The sequence below is a fragment of the Lampris incognitus genome, chromosome 5 (assembly GCF_029633865.1).
Source record: "Lampris incognitus isolate fLamInc1 chromosome 5, fLamInc1.hap2, whole genome shotgun sequence".
Taxonomy (NCBI): Eukaryota; Metazoa; Chordata; class Actinopteri; order Lampriformes; family Lampridae; genus Lampris; species Lampris incognitus.
In genome coordinates, this window is record NC_079215.1 from 21,701,552 (window position 1) to 21,722,720 (window position 21,169).

Consider the following 21,169-nt stretch of genomic DNA (forward strand, 5'->3'; position numbering starts at 1 on the left):
CTGTGGAACTGGCCCTGACTATATCCATCCATCCATCCATCCATTATCCAAGCCGCTTATCCTGCTCAGGGTCGCGGGATGCTGGAGCCTATCCCAGCAGTCATTGGGTGGCAGGCGGGGAGACACCCTGGACAGGCCGCCAGTCCATCACAGGGTCCATCCCTGACTATATCTCAGAATATAAAGCGGAACTGCTCCAGCTATATTTCTGCTGTGGTGACTTATTCACAGTGCGTTACAAATTAGGTGACTTATTCTCTATGTCTCTGTGGTTACTAAACTCTCTCATAAACAGGCTACTGTTTAATTATAATGTAATTATGTATCGCCCAGACTATAACTGTCCAAGATATACACCACACGTATGTTAGAATACTATGTTAGAATACTTTTAATTGATTTTGTTTTAGTAGTGGCTATTTAGTTCAACATTTGGATTAGATGTCTACTAGATTTCCAATTACAATTAAATTAAGACCGGTTTTAGAGACTGGGCTAAATTTGGTTGAAAAGTGACCATTTTATATCCAGAATATAAAGTGGAATTTGTGCATTCCGGCTATATTTCTGCTGTGGTGATTTATTCACATTGCATTACAAATTAAGTGACTTATTCTTGATGACTGTGGTTGATAAACACAAACATGCTATCGTAAATACTTGGCCCCAGCCAAGCCTTAATTTGATACATCATATGAGATTTCGTTGACATATACCATGAGTAGGAAAAAATAACTGAACTAGAAGACAGTTGAGTGGAAGGCTTTATTTCATTCCCCGAGACTGTTAGGAAGAAGGTACTGGATTTACAAAACCTCATCCAAACAATACAAATGTGTGCCAATGTTTTACAAAATGTCTTGACATTTAAGAAAATAAATCAATAAAAAAAATCTCCATATAAAAGTTTGTGAAGTCTGTACCAGTCTGCTGAAGTAAACCAAAGAAGGTACATCACTGTAGGTTTATTTTGTGATGTTGATATTAAGTTGTCCACCATCAATAATGGTACCCTTGACAATAGGAGCAATGATGACACTTTCATTCCGCGCGCTGAGTGAGACACTGGAAGAATCTGGCACAACAGATGAGGAATCAGCCTTTTTTTGGCATGAAACAGCTGCGAAATAGAAAAAAAGTACAGAAATTGATTATATATATATATATATTTAAAAAAAGACAACTTTGACTCTTGCTATCCATCTAAGTGGAGAGCAGCTGTACTTGTTCCAACCCTTTTCAAAAGGATTTGTACGACTAAGGTCTCTCATTAACTGCACCTGCACATGTTGCCATCAACTTCTCAGCAGCACTGTTGTGGGACATCTTCCTCAGGATTTTTTCAGTGATGGTCATGGCTTCTGAGCAATAGGTGTTTACCATCTTATCAACTGTGTCCTGCCTGTGCGGGCTCTGAAGGTAGGACTTTGGAATTGGTTTAAGTCCCTCCACTACCGGCTGAGAGAGATGCCACTTAAACTTTCTGAATCCATTATCATCTAGATCCTCTAGGGCAGACAGCAGCTGTTCAGGAACCAGCATCAAAGACGATGAATGGGGAATGTCCATCTTCAGGGTCGAAATTGGTCTGGCAAAAATCAGAACATTATACAGTGAATAACAATTATATGAAAACACAGCTGTCATTTTCCACCCTGTGTTCCCTCCCCTTGTCCCATCCCTCTCAACTGATTACAGACATAAAAAACAAAAAACAAAACAAAAAAACCCCAAAATAAATATTTACAAATGTCAAACCAAATGTTAATCATGTTCAATACAATAGGGTTGTCTGTATGTTTTCTAAAGTATTTGCGATCTGATGAATACAAATACAAGTGCATTGGTAAGCTTGGCGAAATAGAACTGGATTCCAAATCCATCCAAGAAGCAAGAGGGCTTTCAGATGAAAAATAAAACATTATGGACCGCGGTTAAGCTGCCCAGTAATACCATTGGATGTTTGGGCATTTAAGGCCTTTTGAAACTGACAAAGCATTTGATACTCAGCAAATAAAGATGTTGGTCCTACAGATGTGCCTTTGACTCATTTGAGTTTTTTTTCCCCACTGCTGTGCAGACATCAAGGATGTGCAGAAGGCTGGGCTAAAGTTGTCCAAGTAACAGCCCATTTGCCCTGTTTGACTGGGCTGCCCCTCGAGGAAAAAAAAAGTCATAATAATTGATTTATTTTTGCTGTTGTGGCTGCATAAATACGAGAGTCCATTCTAAAGTTAGACTCAATTAAACCACCATATCATACAAACTTTTATTACTTTTTGATAGGCATGCTTCTGTGGGACACAGAGAAATGTGACTGTAACATACCACCAACAGCTACTGGAAATGTTATATTCAATCCATTTATTCAGGAGCTCTCCCACACCAAATGAATCTCCCGCTCCTAACTACTTCGTCTATACAACTCCTAGCCAGTAGATGATGCCAACACCACATCCCTCCTCTTCTTGGATTAATACTTTCATAACAAATAGAACTTAACTAATGCAGAACTGTGTTTAACTTATTTCTACTTTGTATTGTCTTAATACAACAACGTGTGCCCATACATTTCATTTCACTTATGAAACATAAAACTCAAATGCTTCAATAATATTTTCACTTATTAAACATAACAATATAAAACTCAAATGCTTCAATAACAGAGCAAAACAACCCTCGATGGCTAGGGGTAGACTGCCCTGCCACCGAGACAGTGTTGGAGGTTTATTCTGTTCCCTTTAGACCGCTGTCTGTCTATCTAGTATCTAATATAGTCCTGAAACCTCACAGGCTCTCTTCTAGACAGTGATGATCTGGTCTGGTCGATGCTGATTCGCCAGCTTGCTTGCTTTCAGTCAAAACATCAGGTCCAGTCCATGAATCTGCATCTTCTTCTGTGCTTTGTGTGAACTGTGTGCCCTCTGAAAGGATCCATGCTTCAACAAATGAGACGTGTCTCCTGATTTGTCTGCCGTCTCTTTCAAGGACAACGGAGGATCCTTTTCTGTCCACCACTCGGTAAGGCTCTGACACAAAAGTGGTTGACAACTTGTTGTGTTTTGGTTGTTGTAGTAGGACCAAGTCACCATGCTGGATCATGCTTTTGCTGGCATGTCTGCTTTTGTCAGCGTACCGTCTTCTTTTTCCTTTCGGACGGCATCAGCGAGCCGAAAAGCACTGTCCCGAGCCTAGCTTCCCTGTTGTGTGGTGGACGGCAACTGAGGGAGTTCGGTGCGGATCTGGCAGTTGAAGGGAAGTTCTGCTGGACTCTGGCCTGTGACAGGAGTGTAGGCCAGAAGAAATGTGTAGAACTTTTTACGCCAGTTTTTACCTTCAGCATGAGCTGTGTGATTTGCTTTGCAAAGTGTCCTGCTTTGCAGCTCCACTTTACCATTCGCCTGCAGCCAGTATGGTATGATTCATTGGTGACTGATTCCACTAACCTGCAGGAATTCTTTGAATTCACTTGATGTGAACTGTGTCCCATTCATTGTCTGACACGACTGTCTCTGTGTAGTCCATGTGTGGTGAATGTCTCTGTCATACACTTTATGACATTAGCAGTAGTAATGGTGTTCAACACACTAACTTCTACCCACCTTGAGTAGTAATCTGTGCTCTCCTGATGGGAACAGCCCACACATGTCGACAGCTACGACTTGCCATGGTTTTGCTGGTAATTCTTCTGTTCACACAGTAGGAATGGTTCTTGAGGGTGCAGCAGTCAGTTAGCATGCAGAACAAGATCTGACTAACTGCTCTGTTTTGCTATCTTTGCCCGGCCACCATATTTTTGTGCGCAAACGCTGTTTTGTTTTTACTATACCTTGATGCCCTTTATGAGCTAATATCAGGATTCTTAGATATGCAGCCTGCGGTATGACGATAAGAGTCCCCCTTAGAATCACATGTCCAATGCAGGATAGCCCCTCCTTTACTCGTATGAATTCAGAGCTGCACGACTTGCAGTCACCACTCTTGATGTACCTCCTCAACACAGCCAAGGTGGTGTCTGCTGCAGACATCTCCTCCAGCTCAAGTGGTGTGAATGCCTGCGGCACAGCATGTTTAGCGACATAATAAATGTGTTCCTCACCGACCACTGGAGATGGTGGGGGGTTAACTGTCAACTGAGACAGTGAATTGGCCGCATTCTGTGACACAGGTTTGTACATCACCTTGAATTTGTAAGGCTGCATCCTCAGGGCCCACCTTTCGATCCTGGCTGGAGGTTTTGATTTTGGCGAGTATATTGTTTCCCGCAACTTGTGGTCAGTGACCATCACAAACTCCTTTCCATAGAGAAATACATGGAATTTCTCACAAGCCTACACTATCGCCAAAGCTTCCTTCTCCGCCTAGGAGTACCCTCTTTTGACATCAGACAATGCACGACTGGCACAGTACACCAATTTGAATGACCCATCAATCTGGCTTTGGCCCATAATGGCGCTGAGGCCCACTGGACTGGCGTCTACAATGACACGTGTCTCTGCAGTCTGGTCGAAATAGGCCACCACGTGTTAGAGCCATTTCTGTAAGGTCATTTAATATGCATATTTGTTATTTTGTGTTATACCTTTGATATAATTTTATATTTGGTGGACATGTTTAAATGGAAGTGAAATCTGTAGGCTCACATATGAAAAGATTTAGCGTGATGCATTTTGATTGGCTGCTGAAGTTACTATAAATAGGTGAGCCCGGAAACATAACTGTTTTGACCATTACAAGCATTGGACCAGAGAGCATCAGTCTTTTGACCATCACGTTATGTCATTTCTGTTGGAAAGCCTAGAATTCATCATTTTAATTTTTACTGAAGTTTAATTTTGTAGTAAAAACAAAAAAAGAAAGAAACTACGGATTCAAAACTTTTATTTTCTGATTTGTGTCAAATGTGAAAGTGGCTTGAGGTCCTGAGCTAGTGAGTCAGCACGGCTGCACTCATAGTATGTCAGTATGCCTTTGAGTGCCATAAACGCTGTCTCCTGTTCTTCACCCCAACACCTCACACATGAAGCTTTTGTGATTCATCGCAATGGCTCTGCTGTGGTTGCTAGGTTGGGAATGAACCATGTGCAGTAATTGACAAGGCCCAGAAAACTTCTCACCTCAGCAGCATTTGTGGGTCACCATATGTCCTGGACGGCCTTCACCTTGGACTGTGCTGCACCGATTCCATGCTTAGAGAGAATATGGCCCATGAACTCCATCTCAGCCATTCTGAACACACATTTTTCACTGCTCAATGTCAGACGCTTCTCCTGCAGTCGCTGTAACACTTTGTGCAGTCTTGCATCATGCTCCTGCATCGTCCACCCAAAAATGATGACGTTGTCTGAAATGTTGTTAATTCCCTGAATACCCTGAAGGACTTGGCAGATGATATGCTGGTATGTCTCAGGAGCCGATGAAATATCAAACATAAGTCTCTTGCACCTCCACAGACCTGTGTGAGTCACAAAAGTTGTCAGAGAGCACGACTCGGGTTTCAGTTCGATCTGGTGGTATCCCCATTTTAGATCCAACTTGGAGAACACTTCTGCCCCCGACATGTCTTCTAGAATCTCATCAATAATGGGAATGGGTGTTGCTCACACACTACTGCTTAACTGGTGTGTGTGTGTGTACATACACACAGGGTGTTGTGATGCGTCTAGTGCAGCAGTGTGTAGTTGGAGGGAAGGTGCATGTGTTCTTCCAACCCGCTTGTGTCCTTCCTGCCCTTAGCTTGCTGCTGCTGGCTAGCCTTTGTGGCGAATAGGGAAGCAACCTAGCATGTAAGCCTTCCCTTGCCAGTACATAGCCTCTCCTTCACCAAGACTCCTGCCAGGCCTCCCCGTGGCCACACGTGGTAACTGGGGTCTTGCGGCCCCAGGCTAACTTGGCAGGGGATCTCGGAGCAGCAGTGGGCCCCAGAGACATGGTGTGTAGGCCCACCCTGGTGGACATGCCCTGGCACCTATCAACCACTGCCCCGCTGCCTTGTGGGTGAGTCTGGGAGGACATAAGGCTAAAGGAGCTTACCCCAACAGAAAAGCAAGCTGTGGCGGTATGCTTCGAGGCGGTTTCCGAAAAACTGGATTTCCGGCAGCCCCCTGCAGTTGTGTGGAGGTGCCGGTCGTCTAGGGACCCCCTTGCCATCGGAACCATCTCCTCTACAATCAAGTCATGTGGCGTTGGGAGAAGCGCACCCCCCATGCCACTTTAAAAACCATCTCTGCGCAGGTATCTTCTGCTATCTGAGTCCTCAAAGGACCCACAAATAGAAGAAGATGGTCATCATCGGGCACGATGGACAACCAGCAAGCAACTGCTTAACTGACTGCCTTTGCGCATATCCACACAGATCCTAATGTCCCCACTTTTCTTGTGCACTACAACTAATAGTGAAACCCATGGAGTTGGCCCATTCACTCTTTCAATGACATCCATCTCCCCCAGCTGCCTTAATTTAGCCTCCACAAGCTTCCTCACACTGAATGGCACTCTTCGGGTTGGCTGTGCGACTGGGGTGATGCTTTCATCCACATGCATCTCTAGTTAATAATCTGTCAGCTTACCCAGCCCCTTAAAACATGGCGTGCATTTCTCTTTCAGCGCAGCTGTAAACGTCTTTGCTTGGACGGCATTGATGTGGGCTTTAAGCCCTATGTGCAGAAGGCCCAGTGCAGTGGTTGTCACTCGCCCCAACACGGAGGTCCGTGTGCCTTTTACAACTAGAATGTCTGCAGTGAGACTCTTTGACCCATCCAATGTGCTTACGGCAGCACAGAACGAGCCCTCAACTGCGAGTGGTATTTTTGAACAATAGGCATACAATTTTTTGGATGTAGGTTTAACTGCACAGTGGTTTTCTATTGCAATAATTCAAACAGATTAGTGCCAATGATACTGCAGCTAGCTCCAGAGTCTACGAGTAACGATACGGATTGATCATTACTTTTGAGTGACATTACTGCATCCTCTGATGCACCTGGCACAACGAATACGTATTCATCATCTTCGTCTGCAACTTTGACTGAAGCTACATGTGCACTGACATTGTCACTCACTGTGTTCACCTTCGGTCTCGACTTTGTTCTGCACACAGCCGCAAAGTGTCCCTCCTTTCTGCCATGTACCGGTTTGGCATGTAAGGACACCCGTATGTATGTGACGTCACCTGTTGACGTGGGGAGAAGCGCGAGGAATATTATTCGGGCAGTCTTGCAATACGGTGGAATAAAGCAAGCCACGTTAGGCATTGTGTAATAACGGTGTGCCTAATCATTTATAATCAATGACACCTAAATAAGCATATAGGTGGGAATAACGGATCAGAACAATGGCGACGAGTGATGTACCGAGCCTAAGCTAAGTGATGAGCTAAAGTTCGTAACGTTTAGTTAGATCTGAAGTGTAGCTAACAGTTGTAGCTAGCTAGCGCGGCAGCATGGAAAAGACAGCATGCGTACCGGCGTTTGATTGCTACTCCGACCCGGCGACTTTGGGGCCGCGGTGGACAAGATGGCTAATGTCATTTGAACTGTTTGCTGATGGGAAAGGTCTGATCATCGATGATAACACCGAGGATGCAGTGAAGCAGCGCCGGAGAGCACTTCTTTTGCATCACGCAGGTCCAGACACACAGGACATCTTTTCAACTTTGGACGCCACCGGAGAGGTGACTGATTATGATGCCGCTGTTGCAGCTTTGAACAGATATTTCGTGCCTCAAGTAAATGCTACATTCGCCCGCCAGACATTTCAGAAAATCTCCCAGAATCAGGGGGAGACAGTACAACAATTCGCTACACGCTTGAGACGTGCGGCAAAAGACTGCGGTTTTGGTGGAGACACAGACGATCAGATTAGAGACGCAATTGTAAGCAAATGCACGTCAAGTTATACTCGCCGTAGACTCCTTGAGGAGCGTGGTTTGGTGCTTGCTCGCGCTCTCGAGTTGGCGGCACAGTGTGAACAAATTGCAGAACAAATGGCGGAGATGTCTGTGAGGGAGGGGAAAACAGAGGCGACTGTGAGTCGTGTCTCACAGAAAGGAGGGAAATATCAGAAGAGAGGACAAGGGAGACCGGGCGCGGATAGAGGAAAAACGGACAAAACGTGTTTTAGATGTGGACATTCAGACCACTTTGGGAAAGACCCCAATTGTCCCGCGCGCGGCCAAACGTGTCGCAAATGCAATGGTAGAGACCATTTCGCAAAGCAATGCAAAACAAAAGGTGCAACAGGAAAGGAAAAAGTGCATAAAATAGAGATAGAAGAACATGATTATGCCTTTGTATTGAGTGATACAAACAAGTCAGATAGGCTCAACATAAATGTGGGAGGAGTTAGCTTGAAGATGCTTGTCGACTCCGGGGCTACTTGCAATGTGATAGACGAAAAGACCTGGGAGGGTTTAAAGTCAGAGAAAATTAGGTGCCACTCATGTGTCCCAAAGCCGGAAAGGAAACTATTTTCTTATTCATCTAACCAACCTCTACCCATTAAAGGGGCGTTCACATGCAAAGTAAAAATAGGAGAACGCTGTGAACAAGCAGAATTCATAGTAATCAGAGGTGATGGAGAACCACTACTAGGAAAAGAGTTGGCCATGAAACTAGGGGTACTGAAAATAGGTGCCAACATATCAGCCGTCAGAGACATGAACCAATCACTTCAGCAGCAGTACCCGACTGTATTTCAGGGGGTAGGGAAGCTGAAAACAAAACAGATAAAGCTACACATAGACCCAGAGGTGACACCAGTAGCACAGCCACTCAGGCGTATACCCTTCAACCTACGGGCGCCTGTGGAGGCCAAGATAAAAGAGCTCCTAGATCTAGACATAATAGAACCGGTCGATGGACCAACACCATGGGTAAATCCAGTGGTCATCGTGCCCAAGGCAAACTCAGAAATAAGACTGTGTTTAGACATGCGACAGGCAAACCTTGCCATCATCAGAGAGAGGTATCCAATACCCACTGTGGATGAGCTACTACAAGGGATGAATGGATCGGTGGTGTTTAGTAAACTGGACTTAAAGTGGGGCTACCACCAACTTGAAATGACCCCAGAATCACGCGGAATCACCACATTCGCCATCCACAACGGAGTCTACAGATACAAGAGACTCATCTTCGGCGTGTTTTCCGCCAGCGAACAGTACCAGCATGAAATCGCCGCTGCACTGGCTGGTATAGAAGGTGTGGAGAACATCTCAGATGATATCATAGTCCACGCTAAGGATGAGGAGACACACAACGAGCGACTACACACAGTCATGAGGAGACTGGAGGAGTGCGGACTGACGCTAAACCCTGCCAAGTGTCAGTTCAACATGGATCGACTGATTTTCATGGGAATCCTGCTGTCTGAAAAAGGAATCGGTCCTACAGCGGAGAGAGTGAGAGCCGTGAGCGAGGCGAGAGAGCCGGAAAACGCATCGGAGGTGAGAAGCTTCCTCGGGCTCGTAAATTACAGCAGCAGATTCATTCCACAGTTTGCAACAGTGTCAGAGCCGCTGCGACGCCTGACAAGAAAGGACACTCCGTTTGAATTCGGTCCAGAACAGAAACAAGCGTTTGAGGCGCTGAAAGAGGGCTTAGCCAAAGCAGGGACACTAGCCTACTTTAACAAAGACGCACCGACCAAAATCATTGCAGATGCTAGTCCAGTGGGATTAGGAGCAGTGTTAGTACAGACCCAGAATGGAGAAAATGTTCCCATTTGTTATGTCAGTCGTGGTCTAACCGACTGTGAACGCAGGTATTCTCAGACAGAGAAAGAGGCCTTAGGTCTGGTATGGGCGTGTGAAAGGTTACACCCATACATCTATGGTAGACGATTTGACTTGGTTACAGACCACAAACCTCTTGAATCTATGTACAGCCCACGCTCGAAACCATGCGCTCGTATAGAGCGATGGGTCCTAAGGTTACAGCCTTATGATTTTAAAGTAGTACATATCTCGGGCAAAAAGAACATAGCAGACCCACTATCACGTCTGCTGGGGAACAGCGCACTGAAACAGAAACATGCACACGGATCCGACGAGTATGTGAGATTTGTTGCAGTGAGTGCCACACCCAGAGCATTGACAACCCGCGAGGTGGAGGAGGCATCAGCCCACGATGAGGAGCTGATCGAAGTGCGTAAAGCTATTGAGAGTGGACACTTTGAGAAGTGCGCAGCATATGCCGCAGTGGCTAGTGAGTTATGTGTAATAGGACAGTTGGTTCTACGTGGAACGCGTATTGTGCTGCCACAAGTACTGCGGGCACGCGCTCTCTGACTAGCACACGAAGGACACTTAGGAATTGTCGGAACTAAACAGCACCTCAGGAGCAAAGTCTGGTGGCCAACAATGGACAGAGCAGCCGAGAGACATTGTAGGTCATGCCACGGATGCCAAGTTGTTGCTCGGCCAGACGCACCGGAACCGTTAAGACCAACAGAGTTACCAGAGGGGCCCTGGCAAGATATTGCCATTGACTTACTCGGACCCCTGCCGACAGGTGACTCGATTCTAGTTGTAGTTGATTACTACAGCCGCTACTATGAGTATGACGTGTTAAAGTCCACAACCACGTCAACAGTGATAGACAGTCTAGAGACAATCTTCAGTCGACATGGACTTCCCGTCACACTGAGGTCGGACCAGGGTCTTCAGTTCAAATTAGAGGAGTTCAGTGAGTACTGTGACACCAACGGAATCAAGCATGTGAAAACAACGCCACGATGGGCGCAGGCGAACGGCGAGGTAGAACATCAAAACGCCTCGCTGATGAAGAGGATTCGCATCGCTGTTTCAGATGGACTCAATTGGAAGCGAGAACTTAGAAAGTATGTGACAGTATACCGGAGCATCGATCACGCGACCACAGGGAAGAGTCCCGCGGAGCTGCTCTTCAAAAGAAAGATGAGGGGGAAGCTGCCAAGCATCACAGCAGCACACGCTGATCTGGAGGTAAGAGACAGAGACGCAGAACAGAAAGGACAATCAAAGATCTAAGCAGACGAACGGCGTCACGCCAGGTACTCGGATGTCAATGTCGGTGACACGGTCCTGGTGAGACAAGAAAAGACTGATAAACTGACAACACAATTCAACACAACGCCACACAAGGTGGTGAGCAAATCAGAAAACCAAGTTGTCGTCGAATCTCCAACCGGAGCCAGATACACACGGAACACGACATTCGTGAAGCGATACACCAGTACTCAGGAGACACCTGCCGGAACAGAAGCATCACAGGATGCCGAGGACTGCACATCAAACAGAGAGACACTGGGTGCTCAAAACGCAGAGCGGAGCAACACCAGCAATGACACCCCGGGGGCAGACAGGCCTCCAAGAGAGAGACGCTTGCCCTCGAGGCTGGCAGATTATGATTTGACATAGACTGGAGAAATGAAAAAAAAAACTGTTGGGTCAAGTTCAGTGACGATTGTTGTTTGATGATGCAAATGTGAAATTAACATGTTAAAAGGTCTTATATGTTTACGGACTGTTCATAAGTGAATATGTGTTAATGGAGAATTAATACATGGTTCTAATTAAGGTGAAAGCATACAGAATATGCGGTATGTGTTTTGGTTAGGAATGTTTTGATACTGTCATTATATGGGTTCATATTTTTTAATTGAAAATAACCTGAAGTTTATTTCCCAGAAAAGGAGGGATGTCATGTACCGGTTTGGCATGTAAGGGCACCCGTATGTATGTGACGTCACCTGTTGACGTGGGGAGAAGCGCGAGGAATATTATTCGGGCAGTCTTGCAATACGGTGGAATAAAGCAAGCCACGTTAGGCATTGTGTAATAACGTTGTGCCTAATCATTTATAATCAATGACACCTAAATAAGCATATAGGTGGGAATAACGGATCAGAACACTTTCCACAGGAATGGCACTGTTTCCCCTTTTTGACAGTGCACGCCCGCCCGGAATGTCCCGTCTTGGCCACGTCTCAAGCATGTGAAATAGCGTGGCTCTCTGGACATTGCCTTTTGTTGAAAAAGATTACTGTTTCGACTGTTTATGCTGCTGCTTGCTAATTTCATGAACTCTCAGTCTCTCCATTTTAGCTGCTTGGTGGTCTGAAACTTCCATCGACCTTGCAATGTCTTCCAAACTGGCGAGCGTGAGATCTTTCTCACGCAGCAATCGACGGCGCAATGCATGTGAGCTACACTTGTCTATCGCTTGATCTCGAATTAACTCTTCCTTACGGTTACCGAATTCACAGCATACCGCTAGCTTCTTCAATCCACATACGAACGCGTCAATCGTTTCCCCTTGTTCTTGCTCAGCCCGGCGATATATATGCTGCTCGTAGGTCGGGACGTTCCTCTGCGGGCTGAAAGACCCCTCTCATTTCTTCAACGCAACATCATAATCGTCGTCCTCACCCGTGTTGTCTAATGTGGCGAATGTATCCTGTACATCCGACCCACTTATATGCAGCAACATTGCACGTTTCTGCGGGCTGTCCCCGAAGCCGTGAGATAAAGTTTGAAGCTGCTCACTCACTTTTCCTGACGCACCCTGATGCTAGCAGAGTCCGCCTGAACATCAAACGGATCTAGGGGAGGGAAATTTGGCGCGGTCGCAATTGCTCTGGACGATTCGTGGTGATTTCGGCAACGCTACATTACAAACTCACAAATCCACGAACACTTTTCCAACACGCGTCCAGCCTCTTGAGTGGACATGGCTTACGATCCTCGCCGCCAATGTAACATACCACCAACAGCCGTTGGATATGTTATATTCAATCCATTTATTCAGGAGCTCTCCCACACCAAACGACTCTGCCGCTCCTAACTACTTCCTGTCTCGTCTACTCCCAGCCCGTAGATGACGCAAACACCACAGTGACGCAATGCGACGCCCTGTGCCCCTGTCATGTGACACTGTGAGGGCTCCGGGTAAGTCTTTTGAAGTTAAAACTGTGTGATCACCACCATACAGGTACACACGTCTTTTACAGTCAGATTGATAGCAGTGGCGCCCCCAAGGGGTGGCCAGGGGTGGCCGTACTATCCCTGCCTCCCCCCCGCTGCCCCCCCCAGCCACGAGTCGCATATGCAGAAAATTGTAACGTGCATGGATAAGAAGACACGCTGGCCGCTGGCTCGCGAATATGATCCTTTAGTCGAGCGGTTAGCGATGCCTCCTGCGGTGCGGGCGATACGGGTTCGCTTCCCGGCCGCGGGAGTTCCCGTGGTTGCGTTGTCCCCCGAATTCGCTACAATATGCTTCTGATTATGCATAATATGCTTCTATCTGATATCTTACATTAGGTGCTGTTCATTTAAATCAATAATGTATATTTTTCTTAACTCTCATATTGACAGTTTTCAACTAGCCTGTACAGTTTACTACAACAGCAGCATAGAATTCCCGAAATTCAGTCATGGCTTTTGGTTTTGGTGTGCCACCCCAAGATTTTCAGTGGCCCCATTTGGCCACCCCGATGAAAAATTTCTGGGGGCGCCACTGATTGATAGATGGCAGTGTTAAGCTCAAGATGTAAAATCATACTGCTGCTAGTTTACAACTAACTATAGCTGTAATAATGTCTTAACTTACACTAACAGTGTGCAGTTTTTTTTTAATTTCATTAATCTTTAAATTTTAAAACAATTTACAAATTTAAAATTGATTTGCTGTTAGTTAAATGACCATAATTTACACCATTCATGTACATGCTAATGAGTGACACCTAAAATCGGGAGGGGGGGTGCCTTTTTTCAGGCTGGAGCTACAGCCCCTCAAAACGTCTGTACACGACACGTCCCTGGTTGACACTTTGGTTTGCGAGAAACACGGCGCCCTACGACTATCTGACAACCAGCACAACCAAGATTTAGAAGATATCAAGTGACAACATCAGCCGATGTGGCATAAAACGCCCCTGTTGTGTAGGCTATCTCAACACACGTACAATGAAAAGCGATGTCTTGCGCCATCACACTGATATAAACTACATGGCAGTGAAAGTTCGTTTTACACAAGTCCATCGCGTTAAAGGTAGCGGAATAATAACCCGATGCATGTGACATTAGTCTGTTGGTAGACTAATTTCAGTAATCTCACCTTGACTGCAGTGACGGGGAGTTAGGGGAATTTCTCCATTTACTTTCGATTTTAGCTTTCCGTTTCCTCCTCATGACTCGTTTACGAGGCTCCGTCCGAGGACCGTCGATTCAAACGTTGCAATGCACGTCTCACTTCCGAATGTTTATTGCCATTGCCTGCGCATCCACATGCTATATTAACTATGTGAGTAATGTGCTACACTTCACCGATTGTCAAGATGGGACATATTTTCCTCAGTGGGCTAATGTGACTGTTGTGGCATTCCTTTTGGACGTCAAGTTAAGCCACTAATGAGCTGTAGGCATGGTACAGTCTGACGCGAACGACAGGAGATGTAATCCAGTTTAAAAACGTTTACTGAACAAAAGGTTTCAATTACATCGTGTCACACAGTAGAAACATTTTATGCTCACGTGACTAACGCAGCTTTTCTTTTTTTCCTTGTTAATGAACATTTATTCCGGCAGTACAATGGTGCAAGCCCGCCTTCAACATGGCATACTTTTTTTTCTCCATTCTTTATTGAACACATTTATTAAACACGCAGCTTTTGTCAGTACTGAACCACAAGCTTGGACTCAAAACGCAGACTCAGTTCACAAAAATCAGTCCTTTTAATAAAAATCAGGTCGGTACACAGGTGATCAGATAACAAGGCAACAGTGTCCAAATCGGCAGGTGAAAGGCGAGGTCAAAAAAGTCAAAAACGGGTCAGGAAACTATAAGACTCAAGAAACTCACACAAGGGGAAAAATGCTGGAACGCTGTCACAAGGAACAAGACGAACTGGCACAGAAGGAAGGGAACACTAAGACTATATACTCTGGAGGAGGGGAGACAATGAGACACAGGTGCAACACATTAGGGCAGGGCAGGTAATCACACAAGAGGGAGACACGTGAGGGCAGGAAGTAAAGGACCTGAAACGAGACAAGAGGTAAGTAACAAAATAAAACAGGAAGTACAAGACAAAGAAAACTGGGAGAAACAAAAGATAACTATCAAAACGGGGCGTGACAGTACCCCCCCCCCCTATGGCCGGCTCCAGACAGCCCAGGGCCACCAGGGTGGGCCCGATGGAAGTCCCGCACGAGGGAGGGGTCCAGGATGTTGCTGGCCGAGACCCAGGAACGTTCCTCAGGGCCGTATCCCTCCCAGTCGAGCAGGTATTGGGAGTCCCGGCCCCAACGCCGGGAGCTTGCAGACAGTGTAAACAGGGCCACCATCGAAGAACCGGGGGGGAGGAGGGGGCCTGGAGGCAAGGACCAGTGGGCTTTCTATGGCCAGTTTAATCTGACTCATGTGGAAGGATGGGTGGACTCTCATGGCTCTGGGGAGTTTGAGCTTGACAGCAACTGGGTTAATGACCTTGGAAATAGGGAATGGCCCCACAAACTTGGGAGCGAGTTTCCGGGACTCCACTCAGAGGCAGGTCTTTAGTGGATAGCCATACCCTCTGGCCGCTCCTTTAAGTGGGGGCAGGGATCCGCCGTCGGTCAGCCGCCTTCTTGTAACGCTCGGAATTGCGGAGCAGGGTGCGTCGGGCCCGGGCCCAGGTGTGGCAACAGCGGCACACCAGAGCCAGCGCAGAGGGCACACTGACTTCCCTCTCCAGGGCAGGGAAGAGAGGAGGTTGATATCCATAGGCACACTGAAAGGGGGAGAGACCAGATGAGGAACATGGGAGAGAGTTGTGTGCATACTCAACCCAGGTGAGCTGACTGCTCCACGTGTTGGGGCTCTGGGAGGTGAGGCAACGCAGGCTTGTCTCCAGCTCCTCGTTCAGCTGCTCCGTCTGACCGTTGGTTTGGGGATGGTGGCCAGATGAGAGACTGACGGATGCTCCCAGGATTGAACAGAAAGCCCGCCAGAACTGTGCCACAAACTGCGGGCCCCGGTCAGACACAATGTCCCTGGGGAAGCCATGGAGGCAAAAAACATGAAGCAGCATCAGCTCGGCTGTCTCCTTGGCCGAGGGCAACTTGGGCAAGGGAACAAAATGAACCATCTTTGAAAATCTATCCACCACTGTGAGGATGGTGGTGTTACCTTCGGAAGGGGGGAGACCAGTCACAAAGTCCACAGAGATGTCTGACCAGGGTCGATGTGGCACAGGGAGTGGGCAAAGCTGACCAGAAGTTGGGCGTCGGGAGATCTTACTGTGAGCACACGCCGGACAGGCTGCCACGTACTCTGTCACCCTCTTCTCCATGACCGGCCACCAGAACCGCTGTTGTATGACAAACAAGGTCCTGCGTACTCCAGGGTAACAGGATAACTGGGAAGAGTGGGCGCAGTGGATGACCTGTGAATGCAAGACAGGAGGCACAAACAGCCGGTTCGGCGGGCAGCCGGCCGGAGGTTGACAGTTCACATTGGCCTCATTGACCCTTCTCTCAATGTCCCAAGTGACGGAACCCACAACACACGAGGGAGGAAGAATGAGAGTAGGATCTTTACAAGAGTGCTTGGAGGGAAACAAACGGGAGGGAGCATCAGGCTTTAAGTTCTTGGAGCCAGGGCGATAAGACAGGGTGAAATGGAACTGGTTGAAAAGGAGAGCCCACCTTGCCTGCCGAGAGTTGAGCCTCTTTGCCGTACTCAAGGTTTGTATGATCCGTCCAGACGAGAAAAGGCTGTTCGGCCCCCTCCAACAAGTGCCTCCCCTTCTCCAATGCCACCTTGATGACAAGCAGCTCACGAACGACCAGAGGAGGCACCAGTGCAGCGACCAGGACATATACCCACATCCGGCTTTCCACCCGCAGAAACGGCCAATTGTGTTTGTAGGGACGTCCGACCAAGCCAGAGGTAACACGGGGATTCGAACCGGCGATCCCCGTGTTGGCAGGCAACGGAATAGACCGCTACGCTACCCGGACGTATTATTAGTATTATTATTATTATTATTAAGCATTTTATTAAAATGGGGGCGGCCCCGGTGACGTGATGTTCTCTGAAGGGAGGCTCCGGCTTAACTTTGAAAATCCATGATTTAGAATACCTGTGGAACTGGCCCTGACTATATCCATCCATCCATCCATCCATTATCCAAGCCGCTTATCCTGCTCAGGGTCGCGGGATGCTGGAGCCTATCCCAGCAGTCATTGGGTGGCAGGCGGGGAGACACCCTGGACAGGCCGCCAGTCCATCACAGGGTCCATCCCTGACTATATCTCAGAATATAAAGCGGAACTGCTCCAGCTATATTTCTGCTGTGGTGACTTATTCACAGTGCGTTACAAATTAGGTGACTTATTCTCTATGTCTCTGTGGTTACTAAACTCTCTCATAAACAGGCTACTGTTTAATTATAATGTAATTATGTATCGCCCAGACTATAACTGTCCAAGATATACACCACAAGTATTTTAGAATACTATGTTAGAATACTTTTAATACTATGTTAGAATACTTTTAATTGATTTTGTTTTAGTAGTGGCTATTTAGTTCAACATTTGGATTAGATGTCTACTAGATTTTCAATTACAATTAAATTAAGCCCGGTTTTAGAGACTGGGCTAAATTTGGTTGAAAAGTGACCATTTTATATCCAGAATATAAAGTGGAATTTGTGCATTCCGGCTATATTTCTGCTGTGGTGATTTATTCACATTGCATTACAAATTAAGTGACTTATTCTTGATGACTGTGGTTGATAAACACAAACATGCTATCGTAAATACTTGGCCCCAGTCAAGTCTTAATTTGATACATCATATGAGATTTCGTTGACACATATCATGAGTATGAAAAAATAACTGAACTAGAAGACAGTTGAGTGGAAGGCTTTATTTCATTCCCCGAGACTGTTAGGAAGAAGGTACTGGATTTACAAAACCTCATCCAAACAATACAAATGTGTGCCAATGTTTTACAAAATGTCTTGACATTTAAGAAAATAAATCAATAAAAAAAATCTCCATATAAAAGTTTGTGAAGTCTGTACCAGTCTGCTGAAGTAAACCAAAGAAGGTACATCACTGTAGGTTTATTTTGTGATGTTGATATTAAGTTGTCCACCATCAATAATGGTACCCTTGACAATAGGAGCAATGATGACACTTTCATTCCGCGCGCTGAGTGAGACACTGGAAGAATCTGGCACAACAGATGAGGAATCAGCCTTTTTTTGGCATGAAACAGCTGCGAAATAGAAAAAAAGTACAGAAATTGATTATATATATATATATATATATATATATATATATATATATATATATATATATATATATATATATATATAAAAAGACAACTTTGACTCTTGCTATCCATCTAAGTGGAGAGCAGCTGTACTTGTTCCAACCCTTTTCAAAAGGATTTGTACGACTAAGGTCTCTCATTAACTGCACCTGCACATGTTGCCATTAACTTCTCAGCAGCACTGTTGTGGGACATCTTCCTCAGGATTTTTTCAGTGATGGTCATGGCTTCTGAGCAATAGGTTTTTACCATCTTATCAACTGTGTCCTGCCTGTGCGGGCTCTGAAGGTAGGACTTTGGAATTGGTTTAAGTCCCTCCATTACCGGCTGAGAGAGATGCCACTTAAACTTTCTGAATCCATTATCATCTAGATCCTCTAGGGCAGACAGCAGCTGTTCAGGAACCAGCATCAAAGACGATGAATGGGGAATGTCCATCTTCAGGGTCGAAATTGGTCTGGCAAAAATCAGAACATTATACAGTGAATAACAATTATATGAAAACACAGCTGTCATTTTCCACCCTGTGTTCCCTCCCCTTGTCCCATCCCTCTCAACTGATTACAGACTTAAAAAACAAAAAACAAAACAAAAAAACCCCAAAACAAACAAAACAAAATGATAATAAAATCAAATAAAAAGGGTGCTTCTAAAATCAATGCACAACATCATACTACCACCCTACTCCCTCAGAGCTCGTTCCTGCTGGAGAAGGTTAACAACATTAACATCATGTCTTACGAAATACATAAAAGGTCTCCAGATATCGTCAAAAACACATTTCTATACGTCTAACACTATAAGTTATCTTTTCCATTGACATGTTTGACGCCATTTCTTTAATCCACATTCCAATTCTTGGCCCATCAACATTTTTCCAATTAAGAGCAATTATATGTTTAGCTTGTAGTATACATATGTCTACAATACTCAAGTCTTTCTTTGTAAGTGTGGGTTGGTCGGATATATACCCAGAATAAAAAGCTTTTGATCCAGTGGTAATTTCTTTGATAAAATTTGATTAATCATATTAATAATATCCTGCCAAAAGGATTTCACTTTTACTCATTCCCATATACAGTGGTACAGTGTCCCTCTTGCCTCATTACACTTGGTATAGGTATCAGGAATGTTATCATTAAACTTATGCAATTTAACAGGAGTTATGTATGTATGCATCAGCCATTTATACTGTGTAAGTTTCAGGCTACTGTCGACTGTCTGCCTCTGAGCCTTCATGCCTCACTCTAGTCTTCTATGGACATGTCCTCATCTATATCTTCCTTCCATGGTCTCAGTTTGGATTCTGAGGTTTCATCAGACCCAGATACAAACAAGTCATACAAAGATGAAATCAAACCTTTATCATAACAGTGTCCTATGACTGCTACCTCTATTGAGGAAATAGCAGGTATCTCTAATGCTTTTGAAATGCAGATATAAAGCTCCCAAGTTGTGTGTATCTGAAAAAATGATTCTTTGGGATGTCATATTTGCTTGATATTTCTACAAAGGACATAAGTACTTCATCTTCTCTGTACATATCTTGCACTTTCCTTAACCCTTTTTCAGCCCATATTTGAAAGCCTGGATCACTTTTTCCTGGTTTAAAGTTGGCATTACCCCAAATAGGACCGAAGCGTGACCAGGAAGGGTTAATATTTAAATATTTACAAATGTCAAACATTTAAATATTTACAAATGTCAAACCAAATGTTAATCATGTTCAATACAATATGGTTGTCTGTATGTTTTCTAAAGTATTTGCGATCTGATGAATACAAATACAAGTGCATTGGTAAGCTTGGCGAAATAGAACTGGATTCCAAATCCATCCAAGAAGCAGGGGGGCTTTCAGATGAAAAATAAAACATTATGGACCGCGGTTAAGCTGCCCAGTAATACCATTGGATGTTTGGGCATTTAAGGCCTTTTGAAACTGACAAAGCATTTGATACTCAGCAAATAAAGATGTTGGTCCTACAGATGTGCCTTTGACTCATTTGAGTTTTTTCCCCCACTGCTGTGCAGACATCAAGGATGTGCAGAAGGCTGGGCTAAAGTTGTCCAAGTAACAGCCCATTTGCCCTGTTTGACTGGGCTGCCCCTCGAGGAAAAAAAAGTCATAATAATTGATTTATTTTTGCTGTTGTGGCTGCATAAATACGAGAGTCCATTCTAAAGTTAGACCAAATTAAACCACCATATCATACAAACTTTTATTACTTTTTGATAGGCATGCTTCCGTGGGACACAGAGAAATGTGACTGTAACATGATACCACCAACAGCTACTGGAAATGTTATATTCAATCCATTTATTCAGGAGCTCTCCCACACCAAATGAATCTCCCACTCCTAACTACTTCGTCTATACAACTCCTAGCCAGTAGATGATGCCAACACCACACCCCTCCTCTTCTTGGATTAATACTTTCATAACAAATAGAACTTAACTAATGCAGAACTGTGTTTAACTTATTTCTACTTTGTATTGTCTTAATACAACAACGTGTGCCCATACATTTCATTTCACTTATGAAACATAAAACTCAAATGCTTCAATAATATTTTCACTTATTAAACATAACAATATAAAACTCAAATGCTTCAATAACAGAGCAAAACAACCCTCGATGGCTAGGGGTAGACTGCCCTGCCACCGAGACAGTGTTGGAGGTTTATTCTGTTCCCTTTAGACCGCTGTCTGTCTATCTAGTATCTAATATAGTCCTGAAACCTCACAGGCTCTCTTCTAGACAGTGATGATCTGGTCTGGTCGATGCTGATTCGCCAGCTTGCTTGCTTTCAGTCAAAACATCAGGTCCAGTCCATGAATCTGCATCTTCTTCTGTGCTTTGTGTG

At 45.1% G+C, this 21,169-nt stretch overlaps 1 protein-coding gene across 1 annotated transcript; it reads right to left on the minus strand.

Moving 5' to 3' along the window:
• Positions 1-752: 752 nt before the first annotated feature.
• LOC130113323 (caspase b-like) lies at positions 753-14,219 on the minus strand. The gene is made up of 3 exons (XM_056280909.1): positions 14,100-14,219; positions 1,281-1,588; positions 753-1,120 (listed from the first exon to the last, which is right to left on the minus strand). The coding sequence occupies exons 1-3, from the start codon at positions 14,171-14,173 to the stop codon at positions 966-968; spliced, it is 537 nt and encodes a 178-aa protein (XP_056136884.1). The 5' UTR covers positions 14,174-14,219; the 3' UTR covers positions 753-965.
• Positions 14,220-21,169: the final 6,950 nt, after the last annotated feature.

Bases quoted from the DNA above. Each gene is read 5' to 3' on its own strand.
- LOC130113323 (XM_056280909.1), bottom strand. From the start codon at position 14,173: ATGAGGAGGAAACGGAAAGCTAAAATCGAAAGTAAATGGAGAAATTCC. The intron at 1,589-14,099 runs GTGAGATTACTG...GATTTTTGCCAG, and splicing joins TCCCCGTCACTGCAGTCAAG to ACCAATTTCGACCCTGAAGA. The intron at 1,121-1,280 runs GTGCAGTTAATG...TCTATTTCGCAG, and splicing joins GTTGATGGCAACATGTGCAG to CTGTTTCATGCCAAAAAAAG.